The sequence below is a fragment of the Trachemys scripta genome, chromosome 17 (assembly GCF_013100865.1).
Source record: "Trachemys scripta elegans isolate TJP31775 chromosome 17, CAS_Tse_1.0, whole genome shotgun sequence".
NCBI classification, from domain to species: Eukaryota; Metazoa; Chordata; order Testudines; family Emydidae; genus Trachemys; species Trachemys scripta.
This window is the reverse complement of record NC_048314.1, coordinates 26,040,105-26,064,294: the sequence shown is the minus strand read 5'-3', so window position 1 is coordinate 26,064,294 and position 24,190 is coordinate 26,040,105. Positions and strand designations below refer to the sequence as shown.

Below are 24,190 nucleotides of genomic sequence, written 5' to 3'. Positions count from 1 at the left end.
CTATCTGCCATGCAACATCAATGTAGTTGAGATAATGTGAGGTGTCCAAGCTAACACCTCCTTTATTGCAGGGATGCTGTTGGCAGGGCTTTTATATTCACAATCCTAGACTGAGGAATTTGCTTCCAACTTTGGCTTGCCACAGCTTGAATTTGCTGACCTTCAGTTCATGTTGCAAAGCTCATTTGTACTCTCAAGCTTTTTTCAAGGAGGAAAAGGGGAAAGGATGAATAGTTGGGTGAACGAGTGGGAGAGTTTTCTGAGGAATTGTGATTTGGGGGGGGGGTTATTATATTTCTTAGTTCTTGGTCTGCAATGTTGCTCTAACGTTACATTATGTGTACATATGCCCAAAGAAAAAGATGGGAACATTTTAAAAACTGAAATCCATCAATTAACGAACAATGAAAGGCTGTGTCTGTCCTGGATAAACTGACCAGTTGGGGCTGGATCCAAAGCTTATTAAAGACTTCTAATGAATCAAATGGACTTTGGATCTCGCCTGTTAAACACCTGTTCAACACAAACTTTGCTTTTCTGCTGCTATGATGTTATCACTCTAGTAATATAAAGTGGCAATAGGTCACCACTTCAAATACTGTTTTTATGGTTTCAATTTTTTCGATTGTAAACTCCTCATATCCATGGTTTATAACTGTGCCATAAACCTCAGCTCCAGGCTAAAACATGACATACAAGGTATTAACCTGTGAGCAATCAAAAAATGGAAAGAAGAAAAAAAAAAAAGGAACAGCTAAAACATTGTTTTCAAATTATAGTAGGGGGGGGGGGGAGGGAAGTCAGTTTCTGAAACTTTGGCCTCATACTGTTTCTCAAATTGTTCCATGTATCTCAGTTTCTGAGAGTAAGAATAAGCTGAGGACAACATATCCACTTTATCCGTTGTACTTCCAGATTATTTACTTTTAGGTCAAAATTAGACTTACTTAGAAAGATTTTCATTTTAGTGCACCAAGATTATTGTTAATTCTATTAACCTAATTATTTATTTGTTAATTTATTTTAGATTTATAACAGAGAAAAAAGTGATTATTTTGAGTTCTAGGCATCTTTGACATAATTTTAAAATACAAGCAATATAATAAAACCCAGCAGCCTTCCCAAAGCCAGAAAAATAAGTAAATAACTAACCAAAACCAACAATCAAATTAAAGAACACAAAAACTAGACCCTAACATCTCCTACAAAAGCCAGCCCTTATCAAATGCTTACTTCCCCAAAAGCATAGTTTATGAGATGGCCTTGTAATGATTTGCTAAACACCAACAGCATAACTGGTTTTGTACAAGTCACAAATGAAGATTATGGGCAGGGAAGATATTTCAGAAGTGCCTAAGGGATTTAGGAGCACAAGTCCCATTGGCTATCAATGGGGCTTGTGCTCTGAAATCCCCTAGGTGTTTTTGAAAATCTCCCTCTTGATCACTACTTCATGGAGTTCAGTTTAAACCCCTGAACTCTTAATGGGTCGAAAGCTGTTTCCCCCTTGCCAATTTTAATTTACAAGCATAAATCGGAGCAATACCAAATGTTGTCAAAAGTCTTCTTGCATCTGAATTTTTACTGTCCCTCAAGGACAGATCTCTTTGTTTCTCTGTAATCCCTGCATAGTGCCTAGACAATTGAGTGGGAACAGTATGCTCCTTTTATGACATCTAACTCTCTAGCACTTGCCAATGACACTGCTACATATTCAGGGCTAAACTGTAGCTTTTTCATAAGCCTCAGGTGGAAACCAGTAACTAGATTCTGACTTAAAGTTAAAGTCTGGTACCCAGTAAGTAAGAGAACTTTGTTCTCCTCTTGCTCCAGTCATAAATCCTTGAGTCAATTGAAAGCCTCCAGACATTTACATTTTCATAAGTTATTATTGATTTCGGGTGCCTTGGTTTTTGGTCACTCAAGCTGAGACATATAAAAGGGGCTTGATCTTCAAAGCATGGGTGCTCGGCACTTTCTTTAAAAAAGTGAGGCCCCCTCTTAAGTGTCTAAAGTTGGGTAGCCAAAAACTGAGGCATAAGTAAATAACGGTGGGTGCATATTACACCCATTCCATAAATCTTTCCAACATTTGCTGGATGGTCTTGTCAAACCTCTCAGATTATCAGGTACTCTCCAGATTAAACTGACTTTTATTTATTTTAGGAAATAATTGGTCCGAATAAGGCAAAGAGTCATTTTACTACACATCAGATATTCTTGAAGTGTGCTCAAAGGTGAATGACGCTAATAGCTATGAAGTGTAGTTGTAGCTGTGTTGGTCCCAGGATATTAGAGAGACAAGGTGGTTGAGGTAATATCTTTTATTGGCCAAGCTTCTCTCCATCAGCAAAGGAAGTTGGTTCAATAAAACATATTACCTCATCCACCTTGTCTCATAGCTAGTATACACCTCACCAGCAAAATATCACACTAAAATTCTATTGGGAAATTAGTATTGGTTCATTACCCATTTATCTTTTTGTGCAACTACTTGGGGACAGTCTTATTAAAGAGTGAGTCTGGCATTTAAACCTCAAAATATCACACACCACAGAGGAAGACTCCTGCAGCAAGGAAAGTCTTCAGCAGCTCCGTGCTACCAGACCTTTTCCCCCGCAACAGGGAGCAGCTGGATTCTTTTGCTCCTGCAGGGAAAGACTATGGCTGCAGGGAAAGGCTCTGACAGCTCCTCACCGTCAAGCCTTTTCCTGTTGCCTGCCGCCACTAGAGCCTCTCACTGACACATGCAGCTACACACCGCAATGTTGCACAATCTGCCTGTCACTGTACACATACCCTCCACAGTGCCACAAGTGGTGTGCAGCGGACACATAGCCATAGGAAACAGTATAGCAGGGAAAGGCCATATAGTCCCATTTCTCCAGGAAATTAGAAAAAACTGTTCAGCACAAGGGAGTGTGAACACCAGATCTGATATCCATATTAGTACAAAAACTTAATGACCAGCAGTGCTGTATATATATATATATATAGCCAGCTAGTATTTACATCCTTCCGGCTGCACTAGTGTGTTCTCTATCTATGAAGATGATGCACTCCACACTGAAAAGAATTCAAAATCAAGATCTCAGGTCATTGTGAATTCTGGCATTCAGTAATCCACAATGATTTGCTTAGGAAAAGATGTATAACTCTTAAATTGGCTAACTTTGTCTCATCTCTTACAATTATATCATTAACCTCTATCATTAACCTCTATCCAGCCGTTGCCTTCTATTTGCAAGTGAGAATGATAATGTGTTGAATCAGACATGAACTAGAATAATAACAGGCAACATAGCAGACCTGGAAAAGGATCTTCCACAAAATTCAAGTATGATTCTTGAGTGTCAGGCACAATAAATCTAGCTGGAGAAAATGCACATCTGTGTAAATGCCTCCCTAGATTACTGAATAGGATGTCTGATGCAAGCATATTCACTACAGAAATGGTGCACTGTACTAACATTAAACCAGGGAAACCTGTAAGAGAGTTTCAGGTACTAAAATGATGTACAAAAAAAAAAAAAAAAAAAAAAAGGGAAAGCTTAACTAATAAATACACTCCTCAGAGCCCATGACAAATGACTATAGACAGGATAAAAATAACATATCAATTCAAAAACTCCTACTTATGAAAGGAGTTATTGATTAAGAAATTCCAGCTAAGACTTACACTCAGATACAACTACCTTCTAGAAATTTGTGCAATTCACTTGCCTATATTTCCACTTGGCAGACAAGATACAGACCAGTATGCATCAAGTCTCGTGTTATGTGACAACAGGGCAGAAGACTACAAAGTAGAAATAGATATATATCATATGATTACTTTACTTAGTTAAAAGTTGTAAGACTAAAGTGCCCTTGTTCAATGGAAACTGTTCTTAATAGTGCTGGCAAAGGGAAAGCTACAAATTCTATAATATACATTTTCAGATTTCAGAGGTTCTCTCTTTTATCAGCAAAAGAAAGGGGAGCCAGGGGGCAGCAAAGGATTCATCACACTGTGTAAGACACAAATCAGTTGTCAAGTCTTGGCTAGAGTTAAAATAAATTAGGGCACACAATTAAAGTCTCAATGAATTAAAATCTTCTGAGCTCTGTCCAAATGAATTGGCAGGGATTGTCAGTTCTAAAGGGAAAGAAAGTTGCCAGTATGAGCTAGGAAGATTTAGAAGAAATGGAACAGTATAGTTAGACAGCTCCCTATTCCTTCCCTTCAGTTTTTACATGCTAGACAAATAAATCTTTCCCAGGGAAGTGAGCTTTCTGATTGGCACAACTTTGATTTCCAAGTTGAATTCTGGAAGTGAAATAAGACTAGAGGAACTCTTCTATCCACTTTATATAACATGGCTTCCCAGCCCAGAACCTAGATTCCACCCCCTAAAGCATCCTTTCAGTGTTACCTCAGAATTCAAACTGGAACACAATAGCTAACCATATTAACTTATGCTCTGTATTATTAATTAATACTTCAACCTTAATTAAATTACATTTTTCTGAAATAATTAACTAATGTGACAAAGTCTGTCTGTTTAATTTCTTTCCAAGTATGCTCTGTAGGATATGATATTGATACCCTATAGATGAGATAATATTGAATCGCTCATGATAATATGGGGTGTCTACATTCTATTAATATAGGCTCCTTTTTAAAAAGTACTGTATTCTTAAAAACAAAAATCCAAACATTTTCTGTTAGTTCTCAAGGCTCCCTGGTTTAGGATATTCAGTGACTGTTTCTTGCCAAATGACCCAGCAAAATCTTAATCTTTGAATAATTAGCATAACCTTTAAATGTTTCCAAAATGGTAAAATACAAATAAACTCAGTTTCTAAAAATTACATGGTTTGGGGAATTGGTAACAGAGACATAATTTTTCATCTCTACCACACCGCCTTCAATTTAGGCCAGGGGCCCAATTTTCCCCTTCAGTATATGAGTAACTCTTAAGGACCTCAGTGGGCCTCAAATTACCAGTGATCAAAAGTGGTCATTGTTTAGTAGCTGTTCAATGGTCTCTATGAAACATAAATTGATAGTTTGTTCACTAGGAATTAGACTGAGGAGTCTACATCACATAAATCCACCACGAGAAGTGCCTTTCCAGGCAACCTGTGTGAGGCAATGTTATCAACTGAGTAAACTGGTCAACTAGGTTGGGAGTCAGGAGACCCTGGCTCTCTTCCTAGATCTATTGCTGACTTGCTATGTGACTTTAGTCAAGTTGCTTTACCTCTCTGCACCTCAGTATACCCTTCTGAAAAAGAGGAATAATGATACCCTCCATTTGTATAGCATGCTGAGATCTCTAGACAAAAAGTGCTGTATAAGAGATAAGTATAGGCATATTATATATTAACAAATAGACCGATGACTAGATGCTGTGGATATTGATCTGTCTTTTAACCTTAGCAGTAGTCCCCTCCTTCTAAGTGCTGGGGAACCTTATGCTACTGTTGCCATGCTCTACCTGTATTGTGGATAAACAGTAGACCTCAATCTGCATGGTGGATAATCCAGTAATTTTCATTAGTATAAAATTTAATTGTTTAAAAAAATCTGAATAATTACACAACTCCTGGGCTGAATCAAAAATATGTCCAGCTTCCACAAGCCACAAACAAGCAAGGCAGTACAGACCACACACAGAAAGTGTTTCCTTTGCTCCACATGAAACTTTATTATGATTGATGTGTATCCACATCTGTCCCATTCAAAATTAATATACCCAGGCATGTGAACTGGAGAGGCTTATGAGTGTCAGGAAAATCCCACCAATCATCTCTTGATTCTATCTATCATACATACATAATTACTATGTGCAGGAGAGAGTTGTAAGATCTCTAGGGCAGGGACTGTCTTTTTGTTCTGTTTGTACAGCGCCTAGCACAACCAGACCCTGCTCCCTGACTATGTTACAAATAAATAATAATAATATTACTCTGTGACATAATAAAGCAATCACTATTTTAAAATGTATTGTTAATAATATTTTAAAAGCTCTTCAGAAACATGGCTTTACTATGCCAAAATGAGATTAAAAATGTAAGATGAGCATTTTTCTATATTCATATAACTGAGAAATGTGGTTTCTATAAAAAAACTGTCAGATTTAAAACAGATATAGAGGCATTGCCCCTTTTTGGTTTCAGTACTATGTCATGAATATAATAGGAACATTTGAAGTTCTGGGTTGTATTTCAACAGGTACATCATGGTCTGTTTTTAAGTGCCTAGGAAATCCCAAGAGAGGATAAAAATCAATGCATGCATAATGAACAGCACTGGCAGAATGTATCACAAAAACAACATGAAGATATTGCTGTATCATACAATGAAGCACTTCTAGAGAAAGAATGCTCACAAATCCCAGTCTAAAAATGTACAAACATCTCTGGAGTGCTATAATTTGAAAGACATGAGTTTTATCTTGAACAAATTAATTTGTGTGGATAGGATTAGGGTCACATGCTTTCATTCACGCATTTGCCAAAATGTGTTATTTTATTATAAAGCATTTTGTTGAAAGTTGCCCCTGAAGATTTTGCTGTCTGGTTCCATGTGAAAATAAAATTAAAATCACTGAGATATTCGGTTTTAATTCCCGAAAGAGTGATTTGTCATTGTAAATATAAAATTCATGAAACAAAGTTACCATCTGTACATGTTTTCCATTCACAGTCATAAATGTCAGCAGCTGAATAGGACCAGTTTTCTCCATCCACAGCATATGCAGCAAATAGACAACAATGGGAAATTATACAGCAAACAAGACAGCAGTCAATGAACCAGATGGTACCATGCCGCACAATGACTAAGCCAAATATTATAACATCATTTTAAATGTACTGCTCATTTATATAAAAATGCAAGTATCTAGGCATTCTGATGCTCAGGGCTGTAATTCCTAATTGAATTAGGAGCCTAAGTCTCATTTTCAGGCACATGGGAACTACAATCCTATTTACTGTCAATGGGATTTTGGTCCTATGGTTTTGTCTACACTGCAATTAAACACCCACGGCTGCCCCATGTCAGCTGAATTGGGCTCATGGGCTATTTAATTGTAGTGTAAACGTTCAGCCTTGGGCTGGAGCCCAAGCTCTGGGATCTGCCCCCTTTGCAGGATCCTATGGGTATGTCTACACTACTCGCCGGATTGGCGGACCCCTGAGCACTCTCCCATCAACTCCTGTACTCCACCGCCATGAGAGGCACAGGCAGAGTCAAGGGGGGAGCAGCAGCAGCAGTTGACTCACCACGGTGAAGACACTACAGTAAATTGATCTAAGTACGTCGACTTAGTACGTTGCATAACTTAGATCGATCTCCTCCCCAGTGTAGACCAGGCCTAGAACCTGGACTCCAGCCTGAGCCTGAATGTCTACACTGCAATTAAACAACCCCTTAATCCCAAGCCCCACAAATCTAAGGAAGGTGACATGGGCCAGCCCCGGTTGTTTAATGGCAGTGTAGACATACCCCAAATGCCTAAATCTCTTTTGAAAATGAGATTTAGGCTCCTAAATTTGTTAGGAATTGTAACGGTGAGCATCACTATGCCTCAATACCTTTAAAAATCTGAGCCAAAGTATCTAGATGCTAACAGAAGTTTCCAGAGTTTCTCTCCTGGGCATACCATGAATCCATAGTGAAAGTACCTGAATATTCAAATACAGTAAATCAATGAAAGGGCTCAACTCTTCTAAGATACAAGTATCTGTTACAATTCTGTGTAAGAAATCTGCAAACAGGAACATCTTAGTGTCACAATAAATATCCTCACACTATCCAAAATAATCATAACTATTACATATTCTGTCCAGTGGGTAACTCTAAGTAAGGGCTCAAGACATCCCCGAATGACAGTATGTTGAAAACGTCTCTCCTGCTCCTGTTTAAATTAGTTAAAATCCTGAGATATAATCACCATACAACAGGGGAGAGCAAACTACAGCCTGCGAGCTGGATCCGGCCCGTCAGGGCTTTCAATCTGGCCTCTGAGCCCCTCCTGCACCCCAATCCCCTGCCCTGAGCCCCCAACCTCCTGCCGCACCCCTCCTGCACCCCAACCCCCTACCCTGAGCCCCCTCCCGCACCCCAACCCTCTACCCTAAGCCCCCTCCTGTACCCCAACCACTTGCCCTGAGCCCCTTCCTGCACACCGAAGCCCCTCCCACACCTCACACTCCCTCCCACACCCCAACCCCCTGCCCCAACCCTACAATTTCCCCACCCAGATGTGGCCCTCCGGACAAAAAGTTTGCCCACTCTTGCCATAGAATGTATTCTGGCTGGGGTTTATTGTACGAGGAAGAGATGCTTGCCTTCACTAACCATAAAAACTTCTATCCTGTATTCACATCGTGATCACCAGTAAAAAGAGCAATTGTCAATACAGCAATGTTGCTTGCTAGTCCCAATATTAATTGGTCAGAAACTGTTTAGTAGAAGTTTTCAACAATAACAGATGTCACCTCTACAAACAAATGAATTCAAATAAAATAAAACTCATTATGTTAATGAACTGTACAAGAAAGTGAAAAGGAAATCTACTAAATTCTCTACCACTACTTTATAAGACTAATAACAGCTAGCAAAAAGGTTTTAGGTCAGCCTGCCAGTATGAACAGCAGCAGAGGCCTCACTGATACAAACCAAGATCAAATGGAGACAGAAAATGATGTAACTCTGACTCAGACAAATCTGAAACAACAATTTACCACGCAGTCTGAAATGCTGACCAGAACTCCTTCATTCCTTCCCAATAGTTATAACAACACAAAACAACAGTTTCTTGGATTCTTACTCAGCTGTAATATGCAGTCCATGTTTATGTAAATTGACCAGAATTACAAAATAGATATCCTTACATTACATAAACTGAATGGGACACACTCTACAATGTGGAACACACAGCAATCAAAATCCAGCAGATTTAATCTAAAATGGCTCTTACAGGTGGTCATTTGTACCGCTTTTTACACAGTACATGGGAAAAATAACTGCATGGTCATATATTCTCTCTGTAATAGAGACATATAAAAGGGACACTTTACCAAAATATTCTGCCTTGTGCAGGCTTTGCAGTGCACCACTTGAAAGAGACCCTAATCTTAACCACATGACAAATGAAAACTTTGCCAGCCTATGGTATTTTTAGCATCATCTGTAACATTTACTTTCTGCATGGCTTCCAATTGCCAAGAGCACTTTCATTCATTATCTCCATTCATCAAGTCGCCCCGTGTAACTCAATAATTCCATTATATTTTTTGGGAGGAAAAGATTACATTTGGCAAAAGTTATCTGCAGAAACTATGGCAACTAGAATTGCTGTCAGATCTCAAATATGCACTAACCAGTTTTGTTCATGAAATGCTGAATGACTGTAGTTCATGGAATTTTCTTTCTACTTTGGTAGGTAGATCCATAGCACTTCCTGAAAATTAGACCCTCAAAATATCTCAAGTTCAATGCACAGAAATGGATATACCCAGAATTATTAGTCTTTTGACAATGTATGCTTAAATGGATTTGTTCCACATAATACAGCTAGAATCTTCATGAAAATGGAAACTAAATTACACACACACGCACACACACACATTCACTAGCTACTTACAACAATTATGAAACTAAAATTTCTTGGCACAGGACATAATGATTTTTGTGGGAAATTCAGATTTTTACTTAAATAAATATTCTTCTATTTTATAAGGAAAATGTGGATTGTGGTTTGCATGCGTTTCTTTCACAGTTATGAAACAAGAAATTACTTCTTAAAATGCATACATAAAACAGTTTACTATATTTTTAATGATAAAAGCTGCTGATCAACAAAGTAATTCCATAAAAGAAACTACATTAAGGGAACATTAAGGCTGCATGGCTAAACAATCAAAAGTTAGGAAACGTTAAAGTTTGCATACACAATCTTAATTCTGACTATGTATGCTATAATCATATGGTCACAAATGATTTTTTTAAAAAGACAATGTATCATATTTTTATACATTCTTAAATATACCCCTAAAAACATAAGAATGGCCATACTGGGTCAGACCAATGGTCCACCTAGTCAATCTAATATCCTGTCTTCTGACAGTGGCCAATGCCAGGTGCCCCAGAGGGAATGAACAGAACAGGAAATCATCAAGTGCATTGTAATAACTTGTGAGTTACTTGCCATTTTCATATATTTAAACTGATATTTTTGTCCTAATGGTCCAGTACATCTTTATTGTTTTAGGGTCATATCCTGAAAGGTGGAAGCTGCAGATGCTAACCACAATTCAGGATTCGACCCTTAGTTTATATATAAAGGTGAACATTTCAGAAAGTTACGTGTGTCTGAAAGTTACGAGTGTTATCGTGGAAACTGTTACACAAAATTAATTATAGCGGTTGGGACCACTGCTCTTGTATAATCACAGAATCATAGAAATGTAGGGCTGGAAAGGCCCTCAAGAGGTCATCTAGCCCACACCTCTATGCTGAGGAAGGATTAACTATATCTAGACCATTCCTGACAGAAGTTTGTCTAACCTATTCTTAAAAACCTCCCAAGTTGGAGATTTCACTATCTCCCTAGATACCCAGTTCCTGTGCCTACCTATCCTTATAGTTAGAAAGTTTTCCCTAATATCTAATCTAAATCTTCTTTGGGGCAGATTAAGTCCATTACTTCTCATCCTACCTTCAGTGGGCATGGAGAACAAGTATTCATCATCCTCTTGATAATAATCTTTTACATATTTGAAGACTTATGTCCTCCGCAACATTCTCTAGGCTAAACGTGTTCTATTCTCTCAACCTTTCCTCATAGATTATATTTTCAAAACCTCTTATTTTTGTAGCTCTTCTCTGGGTTCTCTCCAATTTGTTTACCTCTTTCTTAAAGTATGGAGCCCAGAACTGGACACAAAACTCCAGATGAGGCCTCACCAGTGCCAAATAGAGTGGAATAATTATCTCCCATGCCTTACATATGGCACTCCTGTGAATACATCCCACAATGCCCTTCACCTTTTTCTCAACAGCATTACACTCTTGATTCATATTCAATTTGTGATCTACTATTATTCACAAATCCCTTTCTGCAGTACTGCTGCCTAGCCAATCATTCCACATTCTGCATTTGTGTATTTGATTTTTCCTTCCTAAATGCAAAACTTTGCACTTCTCTTTATTGAATTTCATCTAATTGATTTCAGACCAATTCTCTAATTTATTAATATCACTTTGAACTCTAACCCTGTACTCCAAAGTGCTTGCAACCCCTCCCGGCTTGGTGACATCCATACATTTTGTAAGCATACTCTCCACTCACAGCATGATATGTCCTCCCAGTTTGACAATGAACTTACTCTTTGAGTAAGTCTTTCAATCAGGTGTGCACCGACCTTATAGTAATTTAATAATATATAAATTAATCTTAGAACATTCCTAAAAGCAGTGATCCGAGATTATCCTTTAATCTACTAACTGCTACTAAACATTAGAGGTTCATTAAGGTAGAACTAGAGATGTAAATATCTGTTTAAAAAGTTAACTGTTTAAACTACTAAAATTATGTCGTTTAAACAGTTAACCAACTAAAGGGAGAGGGGTTAGGGCCTCTGTGACTGGGGTCACTCCAGCTGGCGAGCGTGCAGGATTGGCATGGCTGGGGCTGCTCTGGCTGGCCGGAGCGCGGGGCTGGGGTCAGCTGGCATCGGCCAGCTTGGTGTAGGGCTGGAGTCAGCGGGCCAGTGTGGGGCTGGAGTTGGCGGGTCGGCTGGCTAGCGTGGCGCTGCGATCAGCCAGCCAGTCGGGCGGCCTGGGGCTGGGGTTGGCTGGCCCGCCCAGGGCTGGGGGTTAATGGTTAGGGTCAGTTAACTGGTAAGACTAATGCTTACTGTTTAACCGTTTAGTATTTTACATCACTAGGTAGAACAGATCTGTTGCCATGTCCATCATTTCAGGCATATCCCTACATTTCACTGATTTCATTAGGATGATAGCAGAAAAGCAAAAATAGTTCAAAACCACTGCATTTCCCATATCAAACCAAAAATCCGTTATATTAGAATAATTAAATGGTAGTAATTAAATGGAATCATACTAGAGACCTCAGCACTGGCAGATGTTTTGTTGACACATACATTTTTACATCTATTTGAAAGTACATATTTGCATGATTATAAAATCCCAAGTCTGCAAACTTAAATTAGTGAGACCAAACACAGCTTGTTTAGTGAGTTTTTTTAAATTGCCTTCCTTTTAGTCTGAAACCATAATAACACACTCTTTGACGTAGGAGCTCAAGCTATTTTTGAAGATTAACTGGTAACAGTGAGAGAGGAAGCATTATTCTATTCTATTCAGGTTCTCATACCTTTCTCATCACCTTAGTATCTGAGCTCTTTACAGTGCTGTGATTAATCTCTCTCTCATCCTCTTCCCTAGAGAAGTACTATGTGTGCAGAGTAGTGTTTGTTGTTTTTTTGTTTAGTTGGGGAGGGGTTGTTTGTTTTAAGTGTCATGATACTATGTGTTTGTGAAAGAAGCCAAGGTCAAAAATTTGTGATGGTCCTCAGTTCCTGTAGAAGTTTGTTCCACAACAGCTCGGAACTCATGTATTTTTCTTTCTTATAAACCTCACTGTATTTAAGTTGAAATAAAATAAACACAGTCAAGTTAAATTTGTTGAACCAGATATTGGAAAGAAATACAATGTCGTCTGTCTCCTGCATTTTAACACTATAAAACAGAGATATTAAAACAGAGTGCTGCATCTTCATTTAAGCAGCCAAGAACATGTACTTGTATCTGCAGCAACAAAGGAAATTGGGCTCAGAAGCAGCATTCTATTCACAGGACTATGCTGCTGAGGACAAAGAGAAATACAAAAATCAAATAATTTGGACACAGGCTAAAAAACCCAAACACCCACTTTATATTGGATTCTTGAATATTTACAAAAGGCTTTTTAAAATATCACAAAGTTCACCTAAACTAACCTACAATTTATTGAACAAGTGGCACAGACTATCCACTGCTAGTCTACTTGCAGTGAGTTAATACAGGGGATACAGTGTGAACTAAGCTAACTCGTTATAATCTTCTCATTTACATGAATGCAAAACAATGGCAAGTCTTTATAACAGAAGTATTTATTCTGTATAAACTTAAAACTATGTTTAATTATAATAGCAACATACAATTTAGTATCATTCCAAAGAGGAATACTTACTAAATCCTCTCTTTTCTCTCTCAGTCTGGACTCTGAAGGGATCACTGACTCGTGAGTCTTGTTAATGTAACTTTTCTGTTTTTTTGGCAAAAATATGAGCACAGTAGCAAAGCTACTAGAGCTGTCTAAAGATTTCTGAAAACAATGCTGTACAAATTCTATTTAGGTTCTTATACCAGACCAATTAGTGAGGAATCTGAGTATATCCACATTGAGAACATTTTCTTTGAGCTAGAAACTTTAAAAAAAAGTCTAATCTCTTACAAATAGCTGCTTTATGGCCTCCATACCTGAAACCAATGTGTTGCACCCCAGCAAATGGGGTAGCTTTCTTTCTCCTCTGTGTATGGAGTATATCACACCACATTTTTGATCCATTAATTGTTTTTTGCTTGCCTTCAGATATCAGTGTGACAATGCTAATGTCTATAATGGTATATTATATTGCTGAGTCTACTGTTGATCTTCATGCCAATGTTATTTTTGGGGGCAGCTCAGCTGGAAAATCCCCCATCCAGAATAGAAGCCGAAGTCAACTTGACTGTTTTATTACTAAAAGGAAAAAGATCTGTCTGTCTACTACATAGCTCAGTTCTGGCCTCTTTACAAATGTTGATCAAACATTCTTGTACTATAATACTTCCTCAGTTCCCTTAAAAATTGATCCGGACCAGTTACTTACTGATAACAGTTTTATCATTTCCTTCTATCAGCTCACTCACTATAACCATAGCAACTGAACAAAGCTGTTCATGCAGCCATTTCTAATATCTCCACCATTATGTTATGCAGGCACCAAAATATTAAAATTCAAAATATAGTTACTAAGCAAGTGAATCCTGGATTCACTAAGGTTTCTGATTTTCTTTTTGCAACATACCTAGGTGTTCAGATGGGCATAGTTAGCTCACACTATATTTTTGCAAAAGGATCAACAACAAAAAATCCAGAATTCTACTGGGCACTTTTTACCAATCAATTTTTTTCCTTCCTGGGCACTCAGATGGTGCCCACTTAGGAAATCAGATAATATTTTAAAGGAATGACAGTCTTTCCACAAAGGATGTTTTTTAAATCTATTTTTGTTTTACTTTACAGTCTGTTATATATTTCCAGACATTCATTATCCTGAGATTTCTCTCAAATGTTTTTACTATATAGATTTTGTCTTTAAAAGTTAATTTAAAAAGTACAAGTAAATTTTTTTCCTGTATTTAACAGCTATTTTCCCTTATTTTGTTTTTTAAAACCTATAGTTGCAATTTTCAAAAGTGTCTAAGTGACACAGAAACAAATGGAGTTGTGCTCTTAGGTCACCACTTAGATGATTTTGAAAATTCTAGCCTGTATAAAGGGCACCAGGCTTTGGGGTGTATGCATGCATCCCAGTGTGCCTATTACAACTCTTTGGACATTTAAAAGCGGGAGCTGTAGCTGCAGGCAAATGGCTAATACAAGCATGTAACCTATAAGAAACCAGGTTTAAGGCTTCTTTCCTCTAGGGCTAGGGCAGCAGACAGGAAGAACCCTGAGTCAGGGAAATCCTAGGGGTGTGTGTCTCCATTAGTTGTCCTTCCAGACCAGTACTTAATTTGTAATGAAAGAGGTGCCAGGGCTCATGCAATTTTTTAGCTTTCGTAACTGTCAGAGGTGCTGGGGCTATGAACTGCCAAGCCTCTTAGAGCCCTAGCAAAAATTAAGCACTGTTCCCAGCTACTAACAGGAAGGGGTATACGCTCTCCCTTCCCCGCTGGCTGGATGGTACACAATATTATGAATTAATTTGCTTTTGTTTGAACTAAACTCAGCCTTGAAGAAAGTGTCTTGGACTGCATGGTTGTTGGGAACTTTATTCTACCTTACCCAGCCACTTAGTTTGCCCACTAGCTTACACACCTTAAAGCAGCTAACTCCTAAATTTCTGACCTGTCACATCTTGGAGAGACACTTCACCACAAGACACAATCCAGAGGGGAGTCTTCAAACAAGAACATGCTTAACGGGACTCAGTCTCCCTGACCACACAAATCCTATGCTTAAGACCAAGGGACTTTCCCATGTGCTTCCAAGTGATCTTACCAGCTACTCTGCCTTCCCTGAACTATCCCCCTAAATATGACTGCATCTGCATTTGTAATGAATATCTTTCTCCTCCCTTACTTGGATACTGTGAATTCTTTTTGCCAGGTGGTAGAACAATGTCATGCTCCATACTTTAAACCTACACTCCATACTTTACACTATGCATCCCTTCATCACACTATTAAATCCAAATCACCAGCGTGCATGTAAGTCTGAACATACTAGAAGTATTTTCTTCCTTTATAATTGCACTTCAACTACTATTTAGTCTTCCGCAATTCCAAGTATCCTTTATGCTGAATAAGACTAAAAAGTATGGTTATGCTTTAAAAAATAGATTGTGTAATCTGCCATGTTTTGTATACTGCATAATGAAAACATGCAGGCAGCCAAGGTCAATAAATTAATACACTGTGTAAACAGCACACACAATATGGTTTGCCAAGGAATAAATTAAGTAAAAGGGCTCAAGAACCTCGTGAAACCAAATGAAGCCCAGGTCTGTGCAAGCTCACTACTGGACATTACACCTTCCATATGCAAAGGTGAAAATATGTGTTTTTTAGGAAAACGGTTACGCATAATACTTGGAAGAAGCATGTCTAGTACATGCCAGGAAAAAAATGTTCCACATTCAAATATTTCCAGAAGACAAAGTCAACAAGCACAATTATTTTCTGAATGCATAGTGTTTCTATTTTAAAACAGGACCGTGGAAAGACTGTCTACAGGCATTAGAAGATGGCCATGACACCAGTTCCATCTATCTTGTGAAACCTGAAAATACAAATCGACTTATGCAAGTCTGGTGTGACCAGCGACATGACCCTGGTGGCTGGACCGTCATTCAGAGACGACTCGATGGATCAGTCAACTTTTTCAGGAACTGGGATACTTACAAGGTTAGGACAAATGAAGCTTGTTTTCTCTTCCTGTCTTAATGGGAGATTTAGGGTACGTCTTCACTACCCGCCATATTGGCGGGTAGCAATCAATTTATCCGGGATCGATATATCGCATCTCGTTAAGACGCGATATATCGATCCCTGAACACGTTCACCGTCGACTCCGGAATTCCACCAGAGCGAGCGGTGGTAGCACAGTTGACGGGGAAGCCGCGGCCATTGATCCCGCGCCGTGTGGACCCCAGGTAATTCGATCCAAGATACTTCGACTTCAGCTATGCTATTCGCGTAGCTGAAGTTGCGTATCTTGGATCGATCTCCCCGCCCCAGTGTAGACCAGCCCTTACAGTTAAGAGCTTAGTAGGACTGAAAAAATAATTAGACATATGTGAATAATGAGACCATCCACCGCTATGGTAGATAGGATACAACTACTTTTATAAGGAGTATACACTTATGCTTCAGGTTATAAACCAACCACTAACTGATAGGTTGGCAAGAAACTTCCCAACAGACAGATTATTCCATGAGTGTCCACTACATGATTTCTTGTACCTTCCTCTGAAAAATTTTGTAGTGGTGTCAAGTGCTGAAACATACTTAGGGCCAAGGTGAAGTTGCACTGGAATTTCAAAATATGCCCATGTAATCATTCTCAAGGTGCCATGGTTAAGGATGCATTGAGATTTAAAAGTAAAACAGATCTGCAACAGTAATCTATTTGTCACTATTTCTTCACAGCAAGGATTTGGTAACATAGATGGAGAGTACTGGCTGGGTTTAGAAAATATTTATTGGCTAACAAATCAAGGCAACTACAAACTGCTTGTAACAATGGAAGACTGGTCAGGTCGAAAAGTATTTGCTGAATATGCCAGTTTCAGACTGGAGCCAGAGAGTGAATATTACAAGTTGAGACTGGGTCGTTACAATGGCAATGCTGGGGACTCTTTCACTTGGCACAACGGGAAGCAGTTCACCACACTGGATAGAGACCATGATGTATACACAGGTATGAAGTGTTTAAAAAGAAAAAAAACTAAGGAAAATGGCAAGTCACAGAACGACATGATAGAAAATTACATTTAAACATATAATTAAAAACATTTACAAAAGCGAAAAACAAACCACTCTGATGATATACAAATTAATCCGGTAATCTAATGATTTTCATTGACAGATGACAAAAGAAACTTTTTAGTTTAAATATTTGATGTTATTTTAAAACTTAAGGCCCGGATCCTGAAACTGGATCCTTGCAGGTGAATCTTGTACTAAAGTGGAGCTCCGCTGAAGACTCCACTTGCATGGTTTTGATTGCAGGATTGAGGACAGTAAAAGGAAGGTTTTGTGTGCCTTGCTGCTTACATTATCAGATTGATAGATTTAAAAATATACAGACATTAAAACTGTTTTATGAAAGTTCTGCTAGTCTGCTCATTGCAAGATTTTCAGTTTCTATACTCAATAACAGTCTGCTTTTCATTATAGGTAACTGTGCTCATTACCAGAAAGGAGGATGGTGGTACAATGCCTGTGCTCACTCAAACCTCAATGGAGTCTGGTATCGGGGAGGACACTATCGTAGTCGATATCAGGATGGTGTTTACTGGGCTGAGTTCCGTGGCGGATCATATTCACTAAAGAAAGTTGTTATGATGATCAGGCCTAACCCCAACACATTCCACTGAAAGAATTTTTTCCTCTTTTAATTTGCTGTTTAAAACAGAATGATGAAATGGCAGTAATAGCTGCATGTGCTATCCGGAATAGGTCTTTATAGCAGCAAGGAATGTAAGATATTGTACATTTATTGCTAAAATGTGAGGACTTGTATATTGTATTTTTAACATTCATTCCAGCAAAAACATACAATGTAAGTGATATAATCAACTTTCAGATCATCTTTCTTTGTACCAAAAATAATTAAGGTTCCTGTTTCTAGAACTGGGAGTTGAGATGGACTGTAGATAACACTTCTGGGTTTTATTCCCTGTGAATTAAGTCTATATGCTAAAAATATTGCCACAGCATCTAAATATTTTGTATGTTGTATTATGTATAAATATTCTCAAATACAGTACAATCTGTACAGCAAGAGTTTTATTCTTATTAGTAGGGATCATTTGACACAGGAAATCACATCCTTTGAAACTATGTAGCTGGTATATGTATTATAGGGTATTAGTGGGATTATTCCTAATTTAATTTTTGTTAATTGTCAGATAAAACAAATCACTAAATCATTTCAGTTTGTGGGCAGACACCCAAATAGTTACGATAATGATTAATCCAGTCCTTCACTCTCACTTTTCTCTTAATATACATGCCATCATTCTCAAAACTGACCTCTGATACAAACATTTTTGATCAAGGAAGGAAAATGAGTGTTTTTAAATTGAACTGCCTACATGTATTTATAAAGTAATCCAATCTTATAATGGCTATTGCATATTATATAGCCAACATGAATAATGTTAATGTTCATATAAAATAATAGCCTAAATATTTAACATTATTTTATACCTGAGCAACGTCATTACCTGCTGTGTAGCCACTGTAATCAGAAAATGGCTACAAATTAAAGGGGCTATCCAACTTTGCAGGCAAATGATGGATACCGATCTATATTCTATTTAATGTCCTTAGCCACAAGATTAAGATTTTTGGAAGAAAATATTTGTAACCAAGAACAATTATATTTACCATATTTCACAATTATTAATGAGTATATTGTGTGTCAACATATTAAAGAGAATTACTCACTCATATTTATAAATAAAATCAATTGTGGAAACTTGGAGAATTTTAGAATTCTGCTGAGGTAGGTATGTAGAATAGATAATTGTTGCAAATTAGAAACTACAGTGAAAACCATAAAATTTAGTGAAAGAATGTCTGAGAAAAACAAAAAAAGCTCTTGCTCTCTTCCCTTATTACCTCACTGTTTCTTTACAAATGTATGATGTGCATTAAAAACTGATGATGCCTGATGTAGCATGTGTTGTATATAAATGAAAGTAGGGTTTTTAATATATTATCAGATTATCCTTGTAATATTGCAAATTGGTAATAAAGCAACAAATGCTATTTTGATGTATTTAGATTCATTCTGGTGTTTCAGTTCAGGCTAACATTCAAAGTACAGGAAATGATTTAACGCCACACAAGTCTACCATTGTTAATTTAAATCAAATCAATTCTGACTTCTAACTCTACACCATTAATGATTTGCTTTTTCCATTAAATGAATTGTCTACACATTTCAAGATCTACCAACAGCAGCTTCCTGCTGAGACAAGTACTGAACACCTCTTACCATCTCAGTCAAAGGGGAGAATATCTTTTTGATCAGCTGGTGGGGCTACTTCCTATGGTCCACAAGGCTCATGATTCATGTCTTAGTTGCAGTAGTGCTCAAGATGCATACTCAACTAGTCCAGCTACCGGACGGGGGAACCTGGTTAATTAGTTAATTCCTAAACAGGGACTCTGTTAATTGTTTCTCTCTGCTCTAGTTTCTGGACATTGCTTATCCCTAAGGGATTAAGACCATGACAAAACCAAAAGTTGTATTTCTATAAAAACTCTTGTTCCTATTCAGCTGGAAAACAATTCACAGCATTTTCACCCTGAAGTGTGTAGTATTCTAAAGAACAGTTACTTACCTTACAGTAACTGTGGTTCTTCTTAAGAATGTGTGTCAATATGGATCCCACTGTAGGTGACTGGCAAGCAGAGTCCTCCCTGGATGGTGGGAGTGAGGAATATCAGCTGAATCAGTCAAACAATGATTGACGTACTGCTCACCTGAACTTGGCACTTAATTTGTCAGCCACGTCATGGGCATAATGTTTCACAAAAGTCAGTGGGTTACTCCACGTTGCAACCTTGCAGAGCTCAGAGACTGGAATGTTTCTGAAGCAGGCAATAGATGCAGCCTGTGCTCTGGAACAATGTGCCTTGATATTCAAAGGGATAGGTTAACCAGCCAGCTAATGGCAGATTGAAATGTACTGTGTGATTCACTTGGGAGAATCTCTGCAAAGAGATGGCTTGGCCTTTGGTTGGACCAGAAGTTGCCACAAAGGGGTTAGGAGGAGACCACTGAAATGGCTTGGTCCTATTAAGATAATACAGCAAACCTCTGGATAAGTCAGGATAGACAGTTTCTTCTCTCTGGGTATCAAGTGTGGCTTCAGGAAGAAGACTGGCAAGGTTCAAGTGAAAGTCTGTCTCTGAGGTTGTCTTGAACTTGGGGTGTAGTCTCAACACTACCTTTTCTCTATGTCCAAAGGTGGTCCAACCATGAGACCCTAGAGCTTGCTGACTCTGAGCTGACACAATGGCCATCAGAACGACAGTCTTGATGGTGAGGTGGTGTATGAAACATTCTGGTAGTGGCTCAACGAGAGGCTCCATGAACTTCCTGAGGACAACATTAACATCCCCTGAGGAAGCTGGGTCTCTACCTCCAGGGTGTGAAGGAGGCCCTTAAGGAATTTCAATACCATTAGATGTGAAAAGAGAGTGTGTGACTGCATCCAGTCACGAAACACTGATATTGCTGCAAGATGGACCTCTCCTGGGGATCGGGAGCACCAAAGATGGTGCTCTAGAGACAGAGTCCAATGTGCCCCTTGACCATCCTGTCAAATCTGCTGATGAGTCCTAGGAGCGAGATGGGTTGCTGATGAGAAGAAAGGCTGATGTCGCCTGTTGTATCTCACACACTTCTTGGCATGATACTCAGTGTGTCTGGGAGGGCAGGATGGAGTGCATGGTCCCTGCTGTGACTGAGGACAGTAGTACTGGAGGTATGGTGTAGAGATGTAAATCCCCAAGGCGAGTAGGATAGCATCTGAGTCCTTCAGCAAGTGAAGAGTGCTGTTAGTCAGTCCACTTTGTGAACAGTTCTAGTCTTCTAAGGGAAGTCCTTGATAGTGGCTGGTACTTCTCCTGGGATGCCTGATGCTTGGAGCCATTATACCTGCTGCATGGTCATGATGATGGCCATACATCTGGCTATGGTGTCTGAGGCATCCATTGACACTGTAAGCCTGTCTTGACCAGTAGTTGGTCCGCTTTAATTAGGTCTTTAGGTTGCTCTCTCTTGTCATGAGGGGGCTCTGCTAGGAAGGGAGTCTATCAGAATGGCCCAGTCTACCTGTGCAGGTTTCTTTAAAAACAAAAATCTCAGCCCTGCCTGTGCCATAATTAGCTGACTCCTAGCCTGAGAGGATGGAGTCAGGTGATCACCTAATGATCATAAAAAAGGTTGATGAAACTCAGAGAGAGGAATTACTGGGAGCAGGTTGGGAAGGCCCTGAGGCAGGGTCTGCAGAAATCATGTGGAAGGCCCTGACGCAGGGTCTGCAGAAATCAGGAAACTCTTGTCAGAAGGATTCCAGGGAAAGCAGCATGGGAGTCAGTGCTCTACAATGGAGCAAGGAAAGAACTGAAAAATTAGCCCAGGAGGCAGGCTGGAGAGTAGCCCAAAGAGGGTGGAAGAACCTTTTGTTTGGACTTTCAGTTGGACTTTTGTTTTCCCAGGAGTTAACTTTGCTTAATGGACTTGGCTGGAGGGCCAAGCCACATCACCAACTCTGAGCTGTGCAGGAAAGGGGAGCCACCAGAGGAGGAAACTGAGGCAGGGATTGCCTGCTGCACCATGTTTAACCAGAAGACGGCACAATGGGGCAGTCCCCATGACAGAGGCACTCTATCCTAATTGAGAAAGTCATGCTTAGCCAGTAAGGACTGACAATTAGCCACATATATTTGCAATGAAGCTGAAGAGGACGGACCAGAAGCGGACAGGATGTCACACAGCCTGTGGGACTTCTCTGTGGTGATCACTGTTTTGATCTCTAATGTCTTGGCACTCCTCACAAGCAGCTCCTGAAACGCTTTATAGTCATCCAGTGCCAGTAGCAAGGCAAAGGATATCACTCTGTCCAATGATGAAATAAAGAGATACTTTGGTGGTGAGATGAGGCATTATGTTGCTCTGCCCATCAATCTGGCTCCTCCCCTGTTCAGGGATGCTGGTGACGAGAGAGATCTCTGCCTCAGTGATGGAGACTGGCTTCTCAGTGCCTGTGATGGCGTGCCCCAATAAAGCTACAGTGGCATACCACTGGAGTACACCTAACTTGCTGGATGCTGACTGGACCAATGCCATTCTTGGAGGGCTGATGACAGCTAAGACCTGTAGAATAAATGCGTAGGTCTCTGGGCAGCATCAACTGCAGATTTTAGGGGGAAACGTTCTGTGTTCAATAACAGGGAGAACATATGTCCTGCTGACTGTGAAGAGGAACAGGTCTCCACTAGAGGCAGTGCCAACGTGTAAGGTGCCCTCAGGTCTGTAGTGGTTCCAGTAGGTATCTCGGTGGAGCTGGGCCTGCCCTAAGGCTCGAGTCAATGCAGCAGGAAGCATCGGAGCCAGCATCAGTGCTAGCAGAGTCTACTGTGTTGCAGGCTGCTCCTTCTCTCCAGCCCTCAATGCCATGGGTGGCTTAGAGGACTTCTGTCTGGTGGCCTTGTTATGCCTGTCCTAGTGGGAGAACACTAAGCTCCCTCTTAAGCTTCTGTGTCAGCACTTGGAGTGGACCCTTTCAGTCCCCAAGTTTGATCCTGGAGGTGTTGGTGTCAGCTTTGATGCTGATGTTAAGGTTGACTTTGGTGCCGTATTCTCCCCAATAGCCTTAGGCATCATCTGTCTACTTGACAAGGTGCTCAATGATGATGATTTGTCCACTTGTAGGTCTCTGGAACTTGTTTCCTCAAGGCCTGAAGAGACCATCATGGATTGTTCCAGAAGGAGAAGATTCAGCCTTGCATCTTGCAACTTGCACATTTTCAAAGAGAAAGACAAGCTTTCTGAGCATCTGCTCACAATCTGAGATTATCCCAACAGAAGAGACATTTACTGTGCCCAACCATCAAGGGGATTAGCAGAATAGGCAGGGCTAACATGAGAGTTTTGTGAGGGAGTTCTCCAGGTGAAGGAGGAGCAATTATGTGACCCTTGGGGTAAGTTTGTTGTCTGCAGTGTTTGTGGTACGCTTGCTGCTTGATTGAAACATACTGTGTAGTCCGTTTGTTTGGGAGACCATGTGCTGACCGTGTGTGTGCTGAGCTTCTTAACGAGGCTTTGATCCCTAAGAACCTTTAGCACCTATCAACTCTTAACCAGGGGGCAGGGCTACTCAGGAAGACCAGGGCTTTAAAAAGCCCATTCCTAAGTGACCAGAGGAGCTAGCAAACAGGGGAGTTCTGCGAGGGAGTTTACAAGTGCAGCGTGAGGGGGGCCTAGGTAACATTCTTTAAATATAAAGCCCAAAACAACCCCTGATAAAAACAAAAACAACAACAAAGGAACGAGCTTCAGGAGTAAAAGGAGAATGCAGGCAGAAGTCCAACAACAGAGTGGGAGCTATCCAGTTTATTGCAACAAATGCAGCATGTATGATTACATGTCCTATGGGCAGGTGGCATATATGTGCATTCACTGCAAGGAGCTCCTGGCCCTCAGAGACCGTGTATGGGCTTTGGAGACTGGAGTGGCAGAACTGGAGGAGCTAAGCGAGGTACGTAGATGAGACTTTCCGGGACACAGTAGCACAATCCCACCCCCAGCCTGACAGCCTCTGTACTGTTGAGGAGGATGAAAGTCTCAGTGTTGGAGAACATGCAACTGGAACAGAGGGAAATGATTCCATAGTTGGGACCCTCCTTCCAATATTATGTTGTGGTGTCCTCTTGCACTGAGGTTACCTCTCCGGGGGAGGGAACGCCAGTTATTAGGAAGAGACAGGTAATAGTTATGGGGGATTCGATCATTAGAAACAAAGATAGCTGGAAAAAGAAGAACAGGAGTACTTGTGGCACCTTAGAGACTAACAAATTTATTAGAGCATAAGCTTTCGTGGACTACAGCCCACTCTT

The 24,190-nt window shown here is 39.8% G+C and overlaps 2 protein-coding genes across 11 annotated transcripts in view; one reads left to right on the top strand and one right to left on the bottom strand.

Moving 5' to 3' along the window:
• ANGPTL2 (angiopoietin like 2) overlaps positions 1 to 19,337 on the top strand; it is a 33,927-nt gene extending 14,590 nt beyond the window's left edge. For all 3 annotated transcript variants that reach the window (XM_034793621.1, XM_034793622.1, XM_034793623.1), the window contains 3 exons: positions 16,041 to 16,234; positions 16,979 to 17,249; positions 17,729 to 19,337. In XM_034793621.1, coding sequence (XP_034649512.1) covers positions 16,041 to 16,234; positions 16,979 to 17,249; positions 17,729 to 17,928 — 665 coding nt within the window. In that variant the 3' untranslated portion in view covers positions 17,929 to 19,337. The remainder of the gene's footprint in view (positions 1 to 16,040; positions 16,235 to 16,978; positions 17,250 to 17,728) is intronic.
• The window catches only part of RALGPS1 (Ral GEF with PH domain and SH3 binding motif 1), a 397,330-nt gene that overhangs the window by 183,099 nt on the left and 190,041 nt on the right, over positions 1 to 24,190 (bottom strand). The gene's annotated exons all lie outside the window — the stretch shown is intronic.